Here is an 18,274-nt window from a genome sequence, read left to right as displayed (position 1 = left end):
TGCCTCTTTTGGATAATCGCAATGATGAGGATGAGCGATGATATGATGATTTTGATGAAGGGACACTCACAACGAACACTCATGCTCAAGCTGGGATAAAATCGCGGGACCTCTGGCGTTGTGGCGCGGTGTGCTAACCACTCCGCCACAGAGGTCGGCTAGTTCATTTTAGAGTCAAATATACGCGATACAGAAACACGTAGTGTGAATTTTTATTATTAAGTCTTATTTACTTTTATGAAATAACGAAGCGAAAGTGTAAATTCATCAATGATCTAACCAAGAATATATCCAGCTTTTATGGGATGGAAGAAACGAATATGAGGTAAAGTGTAAGGTGGCTGTCACTTTCCCCTGCTGTTGAAAGAGTGCAAAAATGTTCCTGACATTAAAGTCATATTTCCTGACACAATGTAAACTACCTAAAATTTAAATGTTCTTTTTGGAAATAAGTTACTTGTAACAATTGCATTCACATATGGGGATATTACATTCTAATATCCAAGAATTGAAAAAAAATAGTAAAATTCTGTGCTTCAAACTATAGATATTCTTAGTTATGATTGTCATGTTAAACAATAGATTAGGAGATTGCTTTCGTTGCTTAAAAGTAGGAGGAATTTATTGAAAAAATCATCAGAATTATCTGTGTTGGTAGTTTTTTTCTTATTTTTATATTGATTAAATTATGAAAATGCAAGAATGTGTTCCCATTTTCTGCGGTGTCCTCTTTTTTATGACTTTGTCCTCCTTTTTCACCATGCTCTGTCCTCTTTTTTGAATGTATGTGTCTGGTCACCCTACTTCAGGGACGGTATGTAATATTTGTCTTGTGCAAGGAATCTGTAGGAACATAAACCCGAAAATTAGTGTAACAAATATTGGATTCAAGAATCGAGTAATGAATCTTACATTTATGATTTTATAGAAATCGATCATGTCTAAATCACGAAAGCTTCGAAATATACGTTCTCTTGGAGAACAAATTTCGAGTCTTCGTGCAAATCTTGATTGATTTAATTACTCTTAATTCTCTATCTTCTGCGTCAGCGATTCAAAATAATTTGTTAAAACTAAACTGAAATCTGAAATAAAAATTGCAAAGCTACTCTTCTGGTACTCTGTGTTGTAGAATAAAGTTGAAAGGTCACAGAGGGATAAAATCACTTAAGTCTAGAGTAACTATAAATCTTACAGGACTGCTATCATGAATGTGTTGTATTTAGAAAGATCAAACCAATGGTTGCAAATATATCTAAATGTTCCTCCAAAAAAAAAAAACTTGCAAGTGCCATATTTGAAACTTGGACCAACAAGTGCTCTGAAATGAAACGGTGTGGTAAGAGCTGGTAAAAAGAAAAATAATGCCGAAAGTGATCAAGGAAATAAATTGCCTGGAACACTGAACAAGGAGGAACTGCTTGCCTTAAATTTCATGTCAGGTAAAGATCCACATACTGGCCTCATTAATATTATACACCTTAAGCTCAGCAACTCAGTTGGTGTCGGCCTCTGTGGCGGAATGGTTCTGTGCATCGACGCCAGAGGTCCTGGGTTCGAATCCCGGTAAAGACGTGGGTGTTCTTGTTGGTCAAAAAACAGAGAATATATATATATATATATTTTTAAAAAGTTGAACATGTGGAAGCTGAGAAAGAAAGTAATGGGTGATACTATATCTTAAGGGTATTCCTTTATTTAAAAAAAATGTTGTTAGAGAATCTGATTACCACACGGTAGACCCGGGTTTGAATCCCAACAGGTGATCTGGATCAGGAATTTTTCCAGTCATTTTCCTTTAACCAGCCTCGTAAATGGGTATCTGGGTGGAACGCTGTGGGGTAAAGGCGGTAGGACGTGATGCTGATCACATCATCCCAACTATGGCGGGGGGCAAGACTATGGGGGTACTCTACGCATCCGAGTGACTCCATATGCCTCCACACAAGGATACTATTACCTTTACCTTACCTTTACACCTTAAGCCATGGATTGATTTATCAACTTATGAGTAGAACCCATTTAGATTGGGTGCACAGTAAATGCAGTTCCAACTTGTTGTACGCAATGAAAGGAAATGTTACACATTCGTCCTATGCCGTTCACATAAGGTTACATGGTGACCTTGGATTTATTCCTAATAAGTTTTCCCCCATCTTGTAGTTGAAATTGAACCAAAAAGTTACCTTGTGACCATTGTTGTAAAAATAATGGAAAATTAATGAATTAGTATGTGTGTGTCTGCGCATATGTGTGACGAAAACGGAAATAATGTGAGGGAAGCATATGGAGCTAGCAACGTACTCGTTTATGCAGTGTCCAGCAGTGAGGATGTATCTGTCGTTGATGAGGGCTCCTCCGCAGTCAAAGTTTTTCCTCAACCGAACAGCCACTAGCCACGGGTACTCGCCTACTTTGGCCTCCACCCCTCCTCGAATCCTCACTTTGTTTGGAAGACTGCAGGCTTGGGAAAGAAATATGATTGACTTAATTTCCTCTAGGTTTGTTTCTCTATTTGCCAAAATATAAATTATAATATTCCTCACTTTATTCATTCTCTCTCTTTCATACTCTCTAGATTAATTACTACCAAGAGGATTGATGGTAACAGTGGTGAAATAATTTAAAAAAAACTGCACCAAGCAAACTTCTCACTACTGAGCTCGCTATAAATTATGCTATAATGTTAAAAAAAGTAAAAAAATTACAATTTTCTGCTATACTTTTAGCTTACAGATACATATGTTTGCATAAAGCTTCGTATACATTTGTTAATACATTCTTAAATTAAGGCTTATAAAATACATTAATTTACAGAATTCAATGATTTCACACGAAAAATCGAAGAAAATGTAATTTAAAGAAGTTTTTTTTGTAGTATTTAAAAATATTAATAAAATAAAAAGGAATCGTTCCGGACGACAGTGTAATAAATTATGTATGCCGCATCAATATGTTTACAAAATGTACACTAAATTTACATTCACTATAACAAGTTATAATTAATTATAACTTCAATATTTTTTGTACCATCCGAAGTCAACTTGAAGAGAAATTTCGTACAGCAGTATTTAATTTTAATGTTTTTACTAAGTAATATCATTCAAAGCAGTAACTATTTAGTAACAAAAGATGAATAGCCCACTAATGTTGGGTTTTGAATTTCAAAACTAAGTGCACCAGAACATGTTGAAGAGTAATGAAGTACACAGCTACATGGTAAAACTAATTTTGAACATAAAAGTGTTCCCAAACATCAAGTACAATAATTTATTTCTTACAGCAATCCAAAGTGTCACCAGCTCTGACCTGCAAAATAAATTAACTTGATATAAATTCTCTTTTACTACAAAATGAATAAATACACACTTTTTCAGTAAATATTATGCGAGTGTTGGCTCGTATTACTGCAACAGTTTCCGATGTATTTAGTTTTTCTCTTTACTATTACTAATCATGGCAACACTAGATCATAATACGAGGTATAGTATTAAAGCGTTTAAATCTTGTATTAAGTATCTCGTACTTTATTGGAGTTTTTATAACATAATTTTGCTTTCCACAATTTGCTAGTACAAGTGTAGATCAACGTGATGATAGATTTATTTGGTTTATTATACTTCACATTTCTGTCACCTAAGACAAATGAAGAGTCATGATATGACGACATTGACGCAGGAATACTCACAACGAACGCCCATGGCCAGGCGGGGTTTGAACCCTCGACCCTGGCGCTGTATCGAGCTGTGCTACATCGACGGCGACAGGGGTGGGCACGGGTGGGTAAGCGCCCACCCAAAAGTTCCTGTGCCCACCCGATTGCCAACCCAATCAAATTCAATAAGTACATATACTCTGGGATATATGAATGATTAAATATTTAAGTGTAACCTGGTGTTCATAACATGTATGTTTTGCTTGTGAATTTTAACTATGCTGGAAATGTTCACATATTATTATCAACCCCTAAAAAGCCACTTTTGTCATTGTTGAAACAAAAACTGTGATCAAATGAATACTTCCATGTTTAAAAGCAGCCAGTAGGCTTATGAGGCTAAAAATTATGCAGGGTATGATCAAGATTAAATCAGAATTGAGGGTGAACTTCAGGACTGTAGCTCCGGGCCTCCACTACGTACATACGTATATATTCCGGCCTGGCTATGGTTAAAATAATCTCCAAATGAACAAATCTAAACATCATCTTAGCGTTACTTCCTCCAGTAACACAATAAATTATTTCGACTTTTTAATTATTATTAGAATAATTTAATCAAGAAGACTTAGTTAGATGGACAGGCCATGTGACACGAATGACAGAGGAAAGTACAGGAGTCTTGTTCGGAAACCTGATGGTAAGGGACCAGTAGGAAGTCTAAGACGAGGATATAGAGGGATAACGTTGAGATGGACCTAAAATAAATCGGTAAGGATGGGAAAGATTGGATTGATGTTGCCCAGGATAGGGACAGATGGAAGGCTTGTGTTGGTGCAGCCATAAACCTTTGGGTTTAAGTATGCTATAGAGCAGGCATGTCCAACGCGTCGATCGCGGGGCGTTTGTTGGTCGATCGCAGTTATCTCTTGTAATTATACGAATATACGTTATTTGAATTCAACTTCTATAATGTATAATGGCTGAGTAGGTACAATTTTTTCCAAAGATTAACGATTAATAGTAGCTCACTGCCTGTTGTGACAATAAAAAGTAGATCACTGCTTGATTGAAGTTGGACATGCCTGCTATAGAGTATAATAAAATTTTAATTAGCTCTGCATTGAAATTCCAGAAGTGTCCGTTTCTTTTCATTACAATTTTTATATACCTGACATCTTCAAATATCAATATGGTATACGAAATATCAACTTTATTTTCTTTTTACTAATAAGAAGGAATCACAAAAATCACTACAAAACCGAAGTGAATAAATTTTAATAAATCAGTTATATATGGAAAAAGCTACAGAATTATTCAATTGCTAATGAGTGGCTTATCCTATTTAGAAATCCTCGTTCCACACATAAATTTTGTCACATGAATCAGCCGAAAATGTCAACAGAATCTGTAGATGCAGCTGAAGTAAAGAGAAAAAGTTATATCACGAAGTATCCAGAAGACGATTTTGTTAGTTTGTTTCTAATTCCACTTTCATGCTCAGATAGGCTAATCGGGACTAAAACTACAGTTTAACGTGTAGTCCGAACCAGTGTTCATTGAGCTTCCACCAGAGGAGGGGGGAGTCGAACACATGACCTCTTCATTAAAATGCGACAGCTTTATGCCATTCAGGAAAAATATACAGAAAGAACTCGCACCAAACGTGGCATTTTATCACCACAGAAGATGCGTCTATTTTAAGAGGTTCATTACCTGAGACAAATATTTGAGGCTTTCGGAAAACAACGTCATTGTTCACGGAATTAGCTGCCTTGATCCACTAATGAAACGGTGTGCGATTGAAATTACCACCTCAACTTTCTAAGAGGTATGAACTAATGAAACTCCATTTTTGGAAGAGTAAGTTCTGGTTGATTTGTTTTATTGTAAGTCATTTTTCTGCTAATTTTAATAATGACGACGTTATAAGGTTCAATGGTGATTAGATGAAAGTAACGAAGGGGCGAAAACAAACACACGCTGACACTCAAAATACAAACCCTCATAAATGATTACTTTGACAGTGGTTCCAGGCGCCAGGGACTCGTTGCCCTGAAAGAATAAAGTTTATAGGGTATGCTGCACAGGATAGAGGTTGACATTCTAATGTGTTCGAAATGGTCACGCCATACAATCTAGTGAAAAATAGATGAATTATTGCTGGTACGATGATCAACTTCGATGAATTCCTTGTGTCCTAAATCATTTTGTTACCTCAAAAAATATGTTCATGTAACCATACGTGTATTGCTTCTCCCGCATTAGTAATATGACAGTTCTTCAGAAAACGAATAGCAACTTAGCAAATAATCTCTTAAATTCTGAACAGATTTCTCAATCTTACTTGTTTATTACTTATGACGAGTGATATTTTGTCAAAATAGCCTTTCATTAGGCTAGGGATACTTAATGGACATTGAACAAATAATTTGTTTTCCGTGTGTGTTTCAAATCATTCCTAATAAGACGTTCATTTTAATCCAAACATTCAGTGGCGGCGATTAGGAGGAGCGGGAAGTGGGGGGATGCAGTTCCCCAGCCACATTTTGCCACTTTTTGCCTCCGCACTATGGCCTCTTTATGCTAAGCCATTTCTACCAAGAAAACGTATATTCAGGGGTGCCCATAGGGGGGGATTATGTTGTCAGTTGTACAAACCTTGTAAGCTAAGAAAAGTAACCCCCAAGGAATAACAACCCTCTTTCAGTCAAAAACTCATACGATGAAAATACTATGCTCAAGAACATGCATTTAAATTACCAGAAACTTCACGATTGTCTACCATCGCACTTTCTATCATTGTCGCCGAATACATCAAGTATGTGCCTTGTATTTGCAACACAAGCTTAAACCTAATTCACATTTATTTCACTTTATTAACATGCATGAAAGAATGTGATTAGAATGTATGGCTGGGGTATGGCTGCGCATGTGTAAACACTTCCTTGAAATAATTCTGTCCATCAGAGACAAAACGAAAGGAATGGAACAAGATGCGAGAATAGATTAGAAAATAATAAAGAGGAAAACAAGAAAAGGAAAGGGAAAAGAAGAAAGAGGAAAGTCGGGAGTGTAAGAGAGAGAGGAAAATACATACGTCTTACGTACACATACATGGTCTTACATTTATACTGACCACCCTAATCTATCACTATGGAGCTTCTGCCCACCCGGTCAAAAATTTCTAGCGCCGCCCCTGCTGTGCTACCCAATCTGCCACAGAAACCGACGATCAACTTCGTAAGGTTTAACAGTGGCGTCTTCAGAAGTATTCATGGAGACCCATTTTAAAAGTCTCTTCCACAAATTATCATTAAAAAGTGCTAAACCATGCAGCAATGCAAATAAACAAAATTGGTTTGGGAAATTTGAAGTCGTTGCATTTCAACATGCTCAATTCGTGTGGAAAAAATATTTCGAACCACGATATCCTTCGGTCGACCTTTCATCTCGACAACCAAGTTCTCGGGTTCAAACTTTTGGCGTGAGGTGTGATTTGGGAGTGTCCTTTCATTAGTTCCGCCTAATCATCACTCACCTTCACAGTGCTGATTAGGCAAAAGTGACAAAAAAGTGAAAGTGGATGGAAAATGCAAATGCAAAACAACACTTATGCCCAGGCCGGGACTCGAACATGGAACCTTTGATGATGAGATCATATGTCGACTACTCAATGAACTCATCAAAAACTCAATATGATGACCAAGGCAGAATTTATTTTATTTTAAAACATAAACTAAACGTTACGTTTCAACATTCTAGCAAGGTCTTCTTAAGACTCTATACAAAATACAAATGAAATAGGTACAAAACAGAAAGATATATATACACAAAAATTACTCCCCTCCAGACACAAGATTATTAGAAAGTGGGATGAGGCTAATCAGATAGGAAGGGAGAAGAGAGTACTAGTGAGAAAATGGAAGGAGGCAAAGGAAGTAGAGAAGAAAGGGGAAGAAGACACAATGAACTGGAATGGAGGACTGAAGATAAACAAATAACCAAAGAAGGTATTTGAAAGAGTGGAAAGGACAAGAGTGAAGGAGGAGAGAAGAAGGAAGAGGAATAAAGAAAGAAAGAATAAGGAAAAAGAGAGTGAGATAAGGAGCCCAACCGCGATCCAGATGAAATAAAATGTTTATCTAAGTCGCCTGTCAGGTGAAACAACAGTTGACAGGTGAAGGCCACCTGCTGGAACACCTGGAAAGGAATGATCCAGATAAATAGCTTTCTAATACAGTAATATTGTGTCTGGAAGGGAGTGATTTTTGTGTATATATATACTGTATATTCCTGTTTTGTACCTTATTTCATGTGAAATTGGTACAGAATCTGAAGAAGACCTTGCTAGAAGGTTGAAACGTAACGTTTAGTTCATGTTTTAAAATACAAAAAATTCTGCCTTGGTCAGCATATTGAGTTTTTGGTTATCATGGAAACAAGGCTTAATGGTGTTATCAAGGAACTGATCCATGAAACACATCATAAATACATTTAATTCAAGTAACATTTCTCAGACCTCTTTCACTTTAAAGAAGCAAAAGTCAGTTCACTTGAAGAGCAGTAACTCGTTAAGTTCATATCCTTCAATTTCGTGTGATTCACTGCATATTTATAACAATAGTGTTTAATGTACTATTACTTTCTATCTTAATAGCACACAAGTACATATGAATAGTAATGGCGTGTCTTACGAATTTCCATTGTTTCCCTGGATGCTAAGGTTGATTAAAGTGCAAAATACGTACCACTGAAAGGAAACCAGCAAATACGGTAAAAACGAGAAGCAACATCCTCCGCTGCGTGGAATTGTCTCCGTCCAGTCCCTCGCAGGGCATAAGTGCGGATATATGGATACATGGAGGCTAGGAAATGGCGATAAGCACTCACAATATCTGAGTGCGTACCAAAACCCAATGGTTATAGCCTGTTTAGTTACTTATGCATACATGGCAGATCTTTGTTTGTTTCTTTTCTTCTTGCCATTGTTCTGTCGTGACGATTGAATTTGATTCGAATGATTGATAAGCGAGGAATATTGCTTCGGTTCCTTATTGACCATGACGACTAATTATTGTCCGTAAGTTGATTTTTTCTTCTCAAGTTGACACAATAATGTTTGCTTTCTGTGCTTGTTAGGAAGGAATGTTGTTCTATACCTTAAGGTTATGTCGATGTTGTTGAGATGTTGTTTCAATGTCTTCATCTGTGAATCATGTTTCAAAGAATTTGATTCAAGTCGAACTCACCCTATCAGTGTTTTGTTGATAACCTACTTCTTGATTGTTTTCTAACTTGTCTCAAGCTTACTACTGCTTACATTACACTTAGCACCTAGTCTGGTTGTTGTGAAATTAACAATTTATAGATGAAAAGTATAAGGAACAGAAATTTGGTGGAGAGATTTTAGCGAGAAATGCAGGCTCGACTAGGTTTAGAACATTCAGTTCATCTCTAGAAGATGCCTTGCATAGTTGACGTCACCAGTGTTTCAAGGGTAGTTCCGGTAACAGTCCCGTACCTGAAAGCGGGCACCAACGGGGAGAAGGTAGCATGCATACCTGGAACTACTATACGTATAATATTTTATTCTGAACCTGTACAAACCTACGAATATAACATTAATGAACTTTACATTTTTTCAAAGAATTTCGATTTTTCCCTTGCATAAATGAACGAGTTGATTGTGGGATAAGATTGGCTCCAGAAGTCTGGTCTGCAATATCTGTTAATTTCAGTTTTATAACTGTTGAAGCAAGGCAGTTGGAATGGTACATTTTTAAACCCCTCTTCATGCATTTAGGACCTCCAATCACGATGCGAAAATTGAAGGTTTTCTTTGTTAACTGACATTCAGATATACTCTTTTTTATGAGAATCATTACTAATACATGTCGTTTATTTTATATATAAAAATAACACTTGTCAACTAAATATTTTCTGAATAACATTATGGCTGTTTCGGGGTACTGGTAAGAGAAAACGAAAGGAAATTTCAAAACATTTTCAAATTGCGAAAACACTAATATATGAATACTTCTGAAAATTTAATTCAAACAATAAGCAACAAGTTCAACGCTGTGCAACAGCCTTTGTCTGTAAGTCACTGTACTGCTGATTGTTTGTTAGGTCTCGGGGGAGGTGATTCTATGGGTGATTTGAATTTATCCCGTTTCTTTAGGCAATAATATTGCAACTCTTTATTTATACGTGAAGCTGCAATGCTTCCACGGCGCTGTTGGTGACATCTAATACTCCAACAGCATTTCCTAACCAAGGGATTCCGTGTTCGATACACGGAAGAGGTACAAGTGGTTCAGATCTCACTTGAAACTGTATGTTCTGTCCCGATTATCTCTCCTGTGTATAAAGTGAATGTAAAACCAAAACTCAAACTCCAACAGCATTTCGATTCTGCACCCTGTAAGAAATACTGGGTACTGGCATGTGGGAGACTGCTAGCTAAATACTTTGCAAATAGCACCACATTAAGAGGCAACGTTGACTGTCCTGATGAGTTGAATGTTCGAAAAACTTTGATGGGATATTTAGGAAGTTAAAACAAATTGCCATTTGCACATTAGTGTCACCATAATTCATTGTGATTTTTTATTGTTTTATCTACTTAGTTTGGTCCAGGTTCGTATGAATGAGATTTAATGACATTTATGCATAGGCAAGACATAGTAATCCATGAATAACTTTTCATTGATTGGTTGATTGATTTGGTGTTTTAAGTCCATTTTATGCACAGTTAGGCTAATTGGGACTGGACCTACAGCTTAAAATGGGATCCGAACCACTATGTACCTTCACCGGGTATCGAATGCGGGACCCCTTAATTACATCACGACGACGCTACTACTGCGCCTTCAGTGTATAACTTTTGAATGAGAATTGCATTGGCTTGTGCTAAGAAAACTAAATGTAATTCTGCGAATTGTGATCTGGCGTTCGTTGTAGTCAGAAATATCAAAGCAGAACATATTTTTTCCTAACACACTGGTTTTCTCCTTTAAGTACGTCAAGGTTAATTGAAGATTTTACACGAAAAATGAAACTTGAAGCATACTTCAACACAACAGCTACCAGTCAAGATCTCATGGTTAAATTTAAATTTGATGCGCCTAATTTCATCACAGTTGTTGTGTTAGAGAGTTTTCAAGAAACAAACTTCCATGAAAATCTGTAAGGACTAATTTTGACTTCTTGTAGTGATTTAGTCACCTGGAAGTTCACAAAAGAAAGTGTATAATGAAACAAAACTACATGTAATAACCTTAATGAAGAAGTGTGCTGATAATGATTGCTAACAATATCCTGACAAGCATGAATTGGAACTAGTCTGTTTCCTTCTCTCAAAGACACCAAGCAAATGTTCTTGAATTCAATATTTCTGTTTTAAATTGAGCAAATATTTGGAAGATTGTAAAGATATGATTTCCACAACTTTGTACTACTGCAGAATAATTTAAAGCAAACGCGAAATTAAATTTGATTGTAAAATGAAAGAAAAGACTACGAGATATTGTCAACATGTTCTAATAAGTCCTTGGTGGCCATATCTTCTGTGTGGTGACGTCTATTTAGTCTAAATTCTGTGAGTTTATTCCTTGTTTATGCTTCTCTACTTTCATCAGCATTTAGTTCCATTTTGGATAATATTCCTTTACCTCGTTTCATTGTAAAGTCTCGACCTTTCCTTTTTTATTTCTTTTCGGATTTGATATTTGTAGTTTAAGAGTGCGGAGATAAACGTCTAAACTAATAGTACTTAATGATTCCTCTACACACTTCAACAAGCGAAGTGGAAAAATAAATTATCTTGTGCAAGCGCCATCTCCAACTCGTCACAATGCCCAGTCGACAGAACCGTCGTAGTTCTTGTGCTTGCGGCTCCACGCCACTAGCGGTTGGATTCTTCTTCTTGTTTTGGGATGAAAGTGCCGAGATCTCCCGTCCGAGTTGTTGCTAGGCTGATTTTGCACTTCATTAACGAGTTGAGTGACCACGCAAACAAATAATTATACATGTATTGCCGAAAATGTATATTTTTTAAGCAAAATATTTCAGTGATCATGTAATGGCGTTACGTAAATAGCAGGCACAATGGTACAAAGCCAGACAACATTAATTTCGTGAACAAAACAAAGGTAATTATTTTAAAAGTATAAAGCAATCATTACAGACGTTTAGCCAAATGTTCAGTGGTGTGTAAAATGAGGAAATACAATATTTTTGCTAAAACATTAATACAATATTTTTGATTAATTATATGTCAGTGAGCCCAACTCCGCTGGCGCCTGTAATTACATTTACAAAGTGAGCACTTGCACTGTGGTGTTGATCTATTAAATTTTCTATTTTGAAAATGTGGCACATTATATTAGAAATGTTATTTGCTTATGGGTGTAAATTTTATGTTTTGTGTTTAATATTGCATGCTCGTATTAATTCAACGGATATTTTCCTTGAATAAACTAGTATTAATTACTTTATTATTTGCTAAAGCATTTTTGTTCTTATTAAGAAAGATTACCAAATTTAATTGTCAAATAGATTTGATGTTTTGCAGGATTTAAATGATGATGAAAATATAAATGATGATGAAAATATAAATGAAACAGACGTAAATAAGAATTGGGAGCACATACGTAATGCAATAGAATCAGCAGCTAAAGAAAGTATAGGATACCATAAACCAAGAAAAAGTAAGCAATGGTTTGATAATGAATGTCATAATCTAATATAAATGAGAAATCAGGCTAGACTTAGGTGGTTAAATAACTTTGATGATACAAATCAAAGCAATTATAATAGAATAAAGAGAGAAGTTAACCACACGTTTAGAAGTAAAGAAAAGAGATTACTTGAAAAGCAAAAATAACGAAATTGAAACAAACAGCAAAAATATATATATATATATATATATATATCAGAGATTTATATAAAGGTGTAAATGAATTTAGAAAGGGGTGGCAACCTAAAGTAAACTTGATAAAAGATAAAGACGGTGATTTTCTAGCTGACCCAAGTGATATTCTAAATAGATGGAAGAACTACTTTAATGACCTTTTAAATGTTCATGTAGGAGATAAATCAGAAGTAAATGAAGTGCACACAGCAGAACCTTTAGTTCCAGAACCTAACTTGATTGAAGTTAAAGATGCTACTAAAAGGCTAAAGAAAAACAAAGCACCTGCCATTGATTTAATACCAGCTGAGTTAATTAAATATGGTGGAAATTCGTTAATATGTCAAATTCATTATCTAATTTGTTTAATATGGAATAAAGAAGAAATCCCTCAACAGTGGAAAGAATCCATAATTGTTCCTGTGTTTAAAAAAGGTGATAAAATGAACTGCAATAATTACCGTGTGAATTTCTCTACTCTCAAAAACATACAAAATAGTATCTAACATTCTCTTAACAAGATTTACCCCATATGCTAATGAAATTATAGGTGATTTTCAATGTGGATTTAAACGTAACAGATCAACTACAGATCAAATTTTTTCACATCAGACAGACACTTGAGAAAAAGTGATAATATAATCAAAATGTCCATCATCTATTCATTGATTTAAAAAAATCATATGATTCGGTCAAAACAGATAAATTATACTCGTATAATATATTAGTCGAGTTTGGAATACCTAAGAAGCTTGTTAATATGATAGAGTATGCACCAGAGAAACAGAAAGTAAAATTAGTATGGGTATTAATGTATCTGACAAATTTACAATTCATGATGGTTAAAACAAGGAGATGCATTATCTCCATTGCTCTATAATTTTGCCTTCGAATATGCTGTTAGGAGTAAAGAAACTAACGAAGGACTAAACCTAAACGGTGTGACTCAGTTGTTAGCATATGCAGATGATGTAGACTTATTAGGGGATGATATAAATACAATTAAGAAAAATGCTAAAATATTTTTCAAAACTGCTAAAGAGATAGGTTTAGAAGTTAGCAAAGAGAAAACTAAATATATGCTTACAGGCCAAAACCAAGTGTTAGGTAATAATCAAAATCTAATTATTGATAACAACTCATTTGAACCAGTTTCCAAATTCAAATACTTAGAAGTAATAAATAAAAAGTAATCTTAGTTCAGGAAATGCATGTTACTTTTTTCTTCATAAACTTTTGTCTTCTCGTTTAATATCTAAGAAACTAAAAGTTAAAATATACAAAACAGTAATTTTGCCTGTAGTATTATATGGGTTTGAAACTTGGTCCCTTACATTGATAGAAGAACATAAATTGAGAGTATTTGAAAATAAGATCTTTATGAAAATATTTGGACCTAAAAGGGATGAGGAGACAGGTGAGTGGAGAAGGTTACACAAATTAGAACTACATAATTTGTATTCATGTCCAGATATTATTAGAATAATTAAATCAAGAAGACTTAGGTGGGCAGGCCATGTGGCACGAATGGGAGAGGAAAGAGTAGTTTACATGATTCTTGTTGGGAAACCTGATGGTAAGAGACCTGTAGGAAGACCAAGACGAAGATGGAGGGATAACATTGAGATGGACCTAAAGGAAATCGGTAGGGATGGAAAAGAGTATATAGATTTTGCTCAGGATAGAGACAGATGGAAGGCCTGTGTTGCTGTAGCCATGAACCTTTGGGTTTAAGAAGGCTAGAGAGTTAGTTAGTTAGTTAGTTAATTTTTGTTCCTTTTGTTTTTATAAACTTACACATACTAATTTGAATACATGTGTATTATACATTTTTATGCATAGAAAAGTGGTGCACAAGGCACCATATTCAGAAATTTGCCAATAACGAATGAAAGAAAGCCGGCCCCGTCGTGGAGTAGTTAGCACATCGCGCTACAACGCCAAGGGTCCCGGGTTCGAATCCAGGCCTGGGTATCGATGTTTGGGAGTGTCAATTCATCAATTTCATCTCTCATCCCCATCTTCGCAAATTAGCCACAAGTGGCCCAGAAGCGAAGTAAAATAAAACAATTCATTCATTCAAATGAAAGAAAATAAATAAAGGAATTAAAGGTATTTTCTACTGTTACGACGGCCGATCCAAATGATGGCAAGGGAAGTGGGGAGCGGGGAGGCGACCAACCCGGAACGATAAGAATCGCAGCAGCTAGTAGAACGAGGTTCACATAGTACTTCTTCTTTCCGCGTCGTATTTTCTGTTTGGTCTACGCCGTAATTCCCGCTCCCTACTTTCATTACCAGAACTAGGGCCGGCCGCTAAAAGAGGAGAAAAGACCTATAGGCAGAAATGACTAACATGTAATGAAAGCCATTTCTTAGTTTTGTATAGAATTAGGTTTGGGTGCAACTTTAGAGTAATGTCAATTTATATGATTAAATTTGAGACAATCGGTTCAAAATAGTTTTGTTAAGAGTTTTAAGTATAAATTAACTGTTATGTGTTGATCCTCGTCGGTCTGATATTCAGAAGTAGTGCAACGAAAATATTAATAACTACTAACACAAAGTGATTTTAAGCTAAATCAATGGACATTTATAATATATTGAATTTCTTTATTTAAAGATAATACAATACATTGTCAAATTGATCTTTAAAAAGATTTTCATTGGGCAAAAGTTGCCTCAAATATTGCATGACATATTTATAGATAGAGATTAGTTTTACAACTTGCAATATCTTCCATCCAAAGTATTTTTTCTGATCCAATCCAAATAATATGGCACACTAATGTACACTCCTGGGTATTGCGTATTTGCACAACCTCTGCCCCACGATATGACGCCTGAAAAAAGAAAACATCACACGAAAGAATGTTAACACTTGTTGGTTATCCTGCCTGGTAGTACAAATGTACTTACAAGAATAAGGCTTTTAATGTATAGTTATCGTACAATTTAATTCTTTTTTATCATCGCGTAACTCCGTACATATTGGGAGCTTATAGTGACCACTAAATTGAGTGATTGGTGCTATTAATGCTTCGAATCTGCCAGCTTTTCGAAGGACACTAAAGATACGGTTAGGTATTCCTTGGATGCCCAACTCGACAATGCAATATATTAAAACAAACAGTGAAAAAATATATTGTCTCTCTCATCTATAATTAGGCTATGTAGTGGTAGTTTCTATACAAGAGTATTCTTTGTTTGAAAATGAATATTTAATTTTCTTAACAATGATATCTATGAATACCTCCGTGTCAGTTCGATGTTTTGACCATCGGGAGCTTTTAAAATTTGGGACATTAATATTCAGATGGGACTAAGGAAGAGGGATGGCCCCTAGGGTCCCGATGAAGACTGGGAGCTTGCAATGTCATGTTGGAAAGGAGACATTTTTTTCAAACATCCATCTTGCTTGTTCTTAATTCCCGGTGGTTTGAGAGGAAATCTGCAAGTCTAGTTATTGTGTTTCGAATATTCTCCTGCAATATCTTATCAGCTGTCACAACAGAGAATAGGGCCATAACAAAGGATGACTTAATTGCATAGGATCAGATACAAACATCCCTTTAATATGCATTACATAGAGTCAAGAACGTATCGTAGAGTCACAGGCACTTCTGTGTTATAATGATCAGTAAATGTGATAGTTACAACTCAGAAGTGTCCTGACTGGAACTGATCTCTTCTATAGATTACCTAAGTACAAACAGTTCTGCACCTTCTCCACAAAGTAGTTAGTAGTAGTAGTAATTCACATCTGCTTCTATGTAGTGCATAATTCAGTGACGTAGAAACCTTTCATTATGTGAAAGTTAAGTCTCATCTATTATCACCCTCTCAAAACAGTTCGTTCTGTAACAATTACAGTACGAATTTCATTATTTTCCAGACTCGAATTCAAAGTAATATATTAGTAGTTTTTCATTTAATCCTATAATTTAGCATGTCTTCTGGAAAACTACTGCTCGGTGTCATGTGTATACGATAATTTTGAAGTTGTTATTGCGAGAGAGTGACAAATTATTTATGATGGAAGTTGTTAAACCTGATTGTTTATGAACAGTTGAAGGTTGGTTGTTATAAGATGTTACCATGCATGAGGACGTGCACAATGATATTCAATTGAAATTCCTTATTTATAATTTGTATTCCGATGGTGTACTGACAACATTTAAATATGCTGTATAATATAAATTATGGGTTATTATATTATACGTTATAATTGCATTTGAGATGGTTCAGTGTCAGAGTGATATCAACAACACACACATGTCAATTTATCATATAGTTCGTTTTGGTCCCTTTCAATTACTTTTTTCCCATCGTGGAATGTATTTTAAAGGTATGAATCATCAAAGCTGAATGCAAGAGTTCTTATTTCCGATGACGTTTGTCCATTTGAGTAATTGAGGAACATATGTTACGAGGATAAAATTTGGTGCACTGGTAGACCTGCCTCAGAAACGCTAAATCCATTGAAATCCATTATCCCGATAGGGGAAAACCCTGATAATTAATTGATGAAATTTAATAAATTAGTTATTATAACAAATATCATTAGACCGGCTCAAACAGCATACATACCAAGTTGCTCCACTCTTCGGTCAATGTATAGCATTGCTGGTCCCCCACTGTCGCCCTGAAAGAAATATAATCGGTATGTTTCTTGAATACCAGACATGTCTTCAGAGATTTCTAGCTCATTTGAAAATTTCACGTTACTAAGCATGATCTAAAAACATAAAGCTTGCATATTTTCCTCACTCCTCTACTCCTCAAATATGTTCTTTACGTCAAAAGGTCCATTGCCAAATTGATATTCCAGTGAAGCTCTAGCATATTAAAGATACTAGTAGTTTCGATATAAATTTGAAATTTTCTGCAAATGAATTAGCCACGTACAATTCCATGCAATAAACGAAGGATTCCTCTGTGATTTTAAGAGCAATATAAATTTTACCTCTGAATTTATGTTATATATATTGTGGTCAAAAGATTGGGGATTTACTCCCCCTTCATCTTCTGTCTCTACTAAAATGATATTTTCTCTGTATTAAATTCGGTTTTCCTTTCCTTAACACAGAAAATAATTTAAAATATCAGAAGAATTCGTAGCGATCGCAACTTAGGAAAAATATGTGTTTCGCTGGTCATCTAAAGCCGCATTGTCCTGTTCTTCCAAATGTAGATTGATTGTCTGTTTGATTTATTTTACTTTGTATTTCTGCCATATTGGGCTAATCACGAACGTGATGATGAGATATGAAATTGACGAAGAGACTTGCAATGATTACGCATGTCCAGGCTGGGATTCGAACCCGGCACCGCTGGCGTCATAGTTTGCTGTGCTAATCACTCATCCAAGGAAGCCGACTGTTTCGCCAAATGCATCACCAGAACATTACTCAAAGGTGTGTAGCTCCTGCGACTTTTCCTAATTCTCCCCATAAACTACAATACAATGGTCCTAAAAGTTTATTGAAAGGCTGTAGGCCAAGTAATACTGTAAGTTTCCTACAAGCCTTTCTGTATGGCTTGTCGTAACCAAAATGGCTAAGCACTCGCCCCCATAATCATCCGCTACCCCTTGACTGCGACCGAGGTATGGACATGACCACATCAAAATCAGAATGACCAAAATTATACGTTTATAGGCCTATATAATTGTGAGTTTGAAAATGGCAACTTAAGTCAAG

General features: G+C 35.6%; 2 protein-coding genes across 3 annotated transcripts in view; both read right to left on the bottom strand.

Moving 5' to 3' along the window:
• Positions 1-8,594, bottom strand: part of LOC146003588 (trypsin-1-like) — a 32,327-nt gene extending 23,733 nt beyond the window's left edge. The window contains exons 1-3 of the mRNA XM_083141894.1: positions 8,407-8,594; positions 3,282-3,309; positions 2,305-2,464 (exon numbers count right to left, since the gene is read on the bottom strand). Coding sequence (XP_082998020.1) covers positions 2,305-2,464; positions 3,282-3,309; positions 8,407-8,496 — 278 coding nt within the window. The 5' untranslated portion in view covers positions 8,497-8,594. The remainder of the gene's footprint in view (positions 1-2,304; positions 2,465-3,281; positions 3,310-8,406) is intronic.
• A 6,581-nt stretch (positions 8,595-15,175) lies between these two features.
• Positions 15,176-18,274, bottom strand: part of LOC146003246 (trypsin iota-like) — a 97,757-nt gene continuing 94,658 nt past the window's right edge. For both annotated transcript variants that reach the window (XM_083141424.1, XM_083141423.1), the window contains exons 6-7: positions 17,163-17,217; positions 15,176-15,415 (exon numbers count right to left, since the gene is read on the bottom strand). In XM_083141424.1, coding sequence (XP_082997550.1) covers positions 15,294-15,415; positions 17,163-17,217 — 177 coding nt within the window. In that variant the 3' untranslated portion in view covers positions 15,176-15,293. The remainder of the gene's footprint in view (positions 15,416-17,162; positions 17,218-18,274) is intronic.

Source organism: Lepisma saccharinum, chromosome 20 (genome assembly GCF_977018435.1).
Source record: "Lepisma saccharinum chromosome 20, izLepSacc3.1, whole genome shotgun sequence".
NCBI lineage: Eukaryota > Metazoa > Arthropoda > Insecta > Zygentoma > Lepismatidae > Lepisma > Lepisma saccharinum.
The sequence above is the reverse complement of the archived record's forward strand: the minus strand, read 5'-3'. Positions and strand labels throughout refer to the sequence as shown.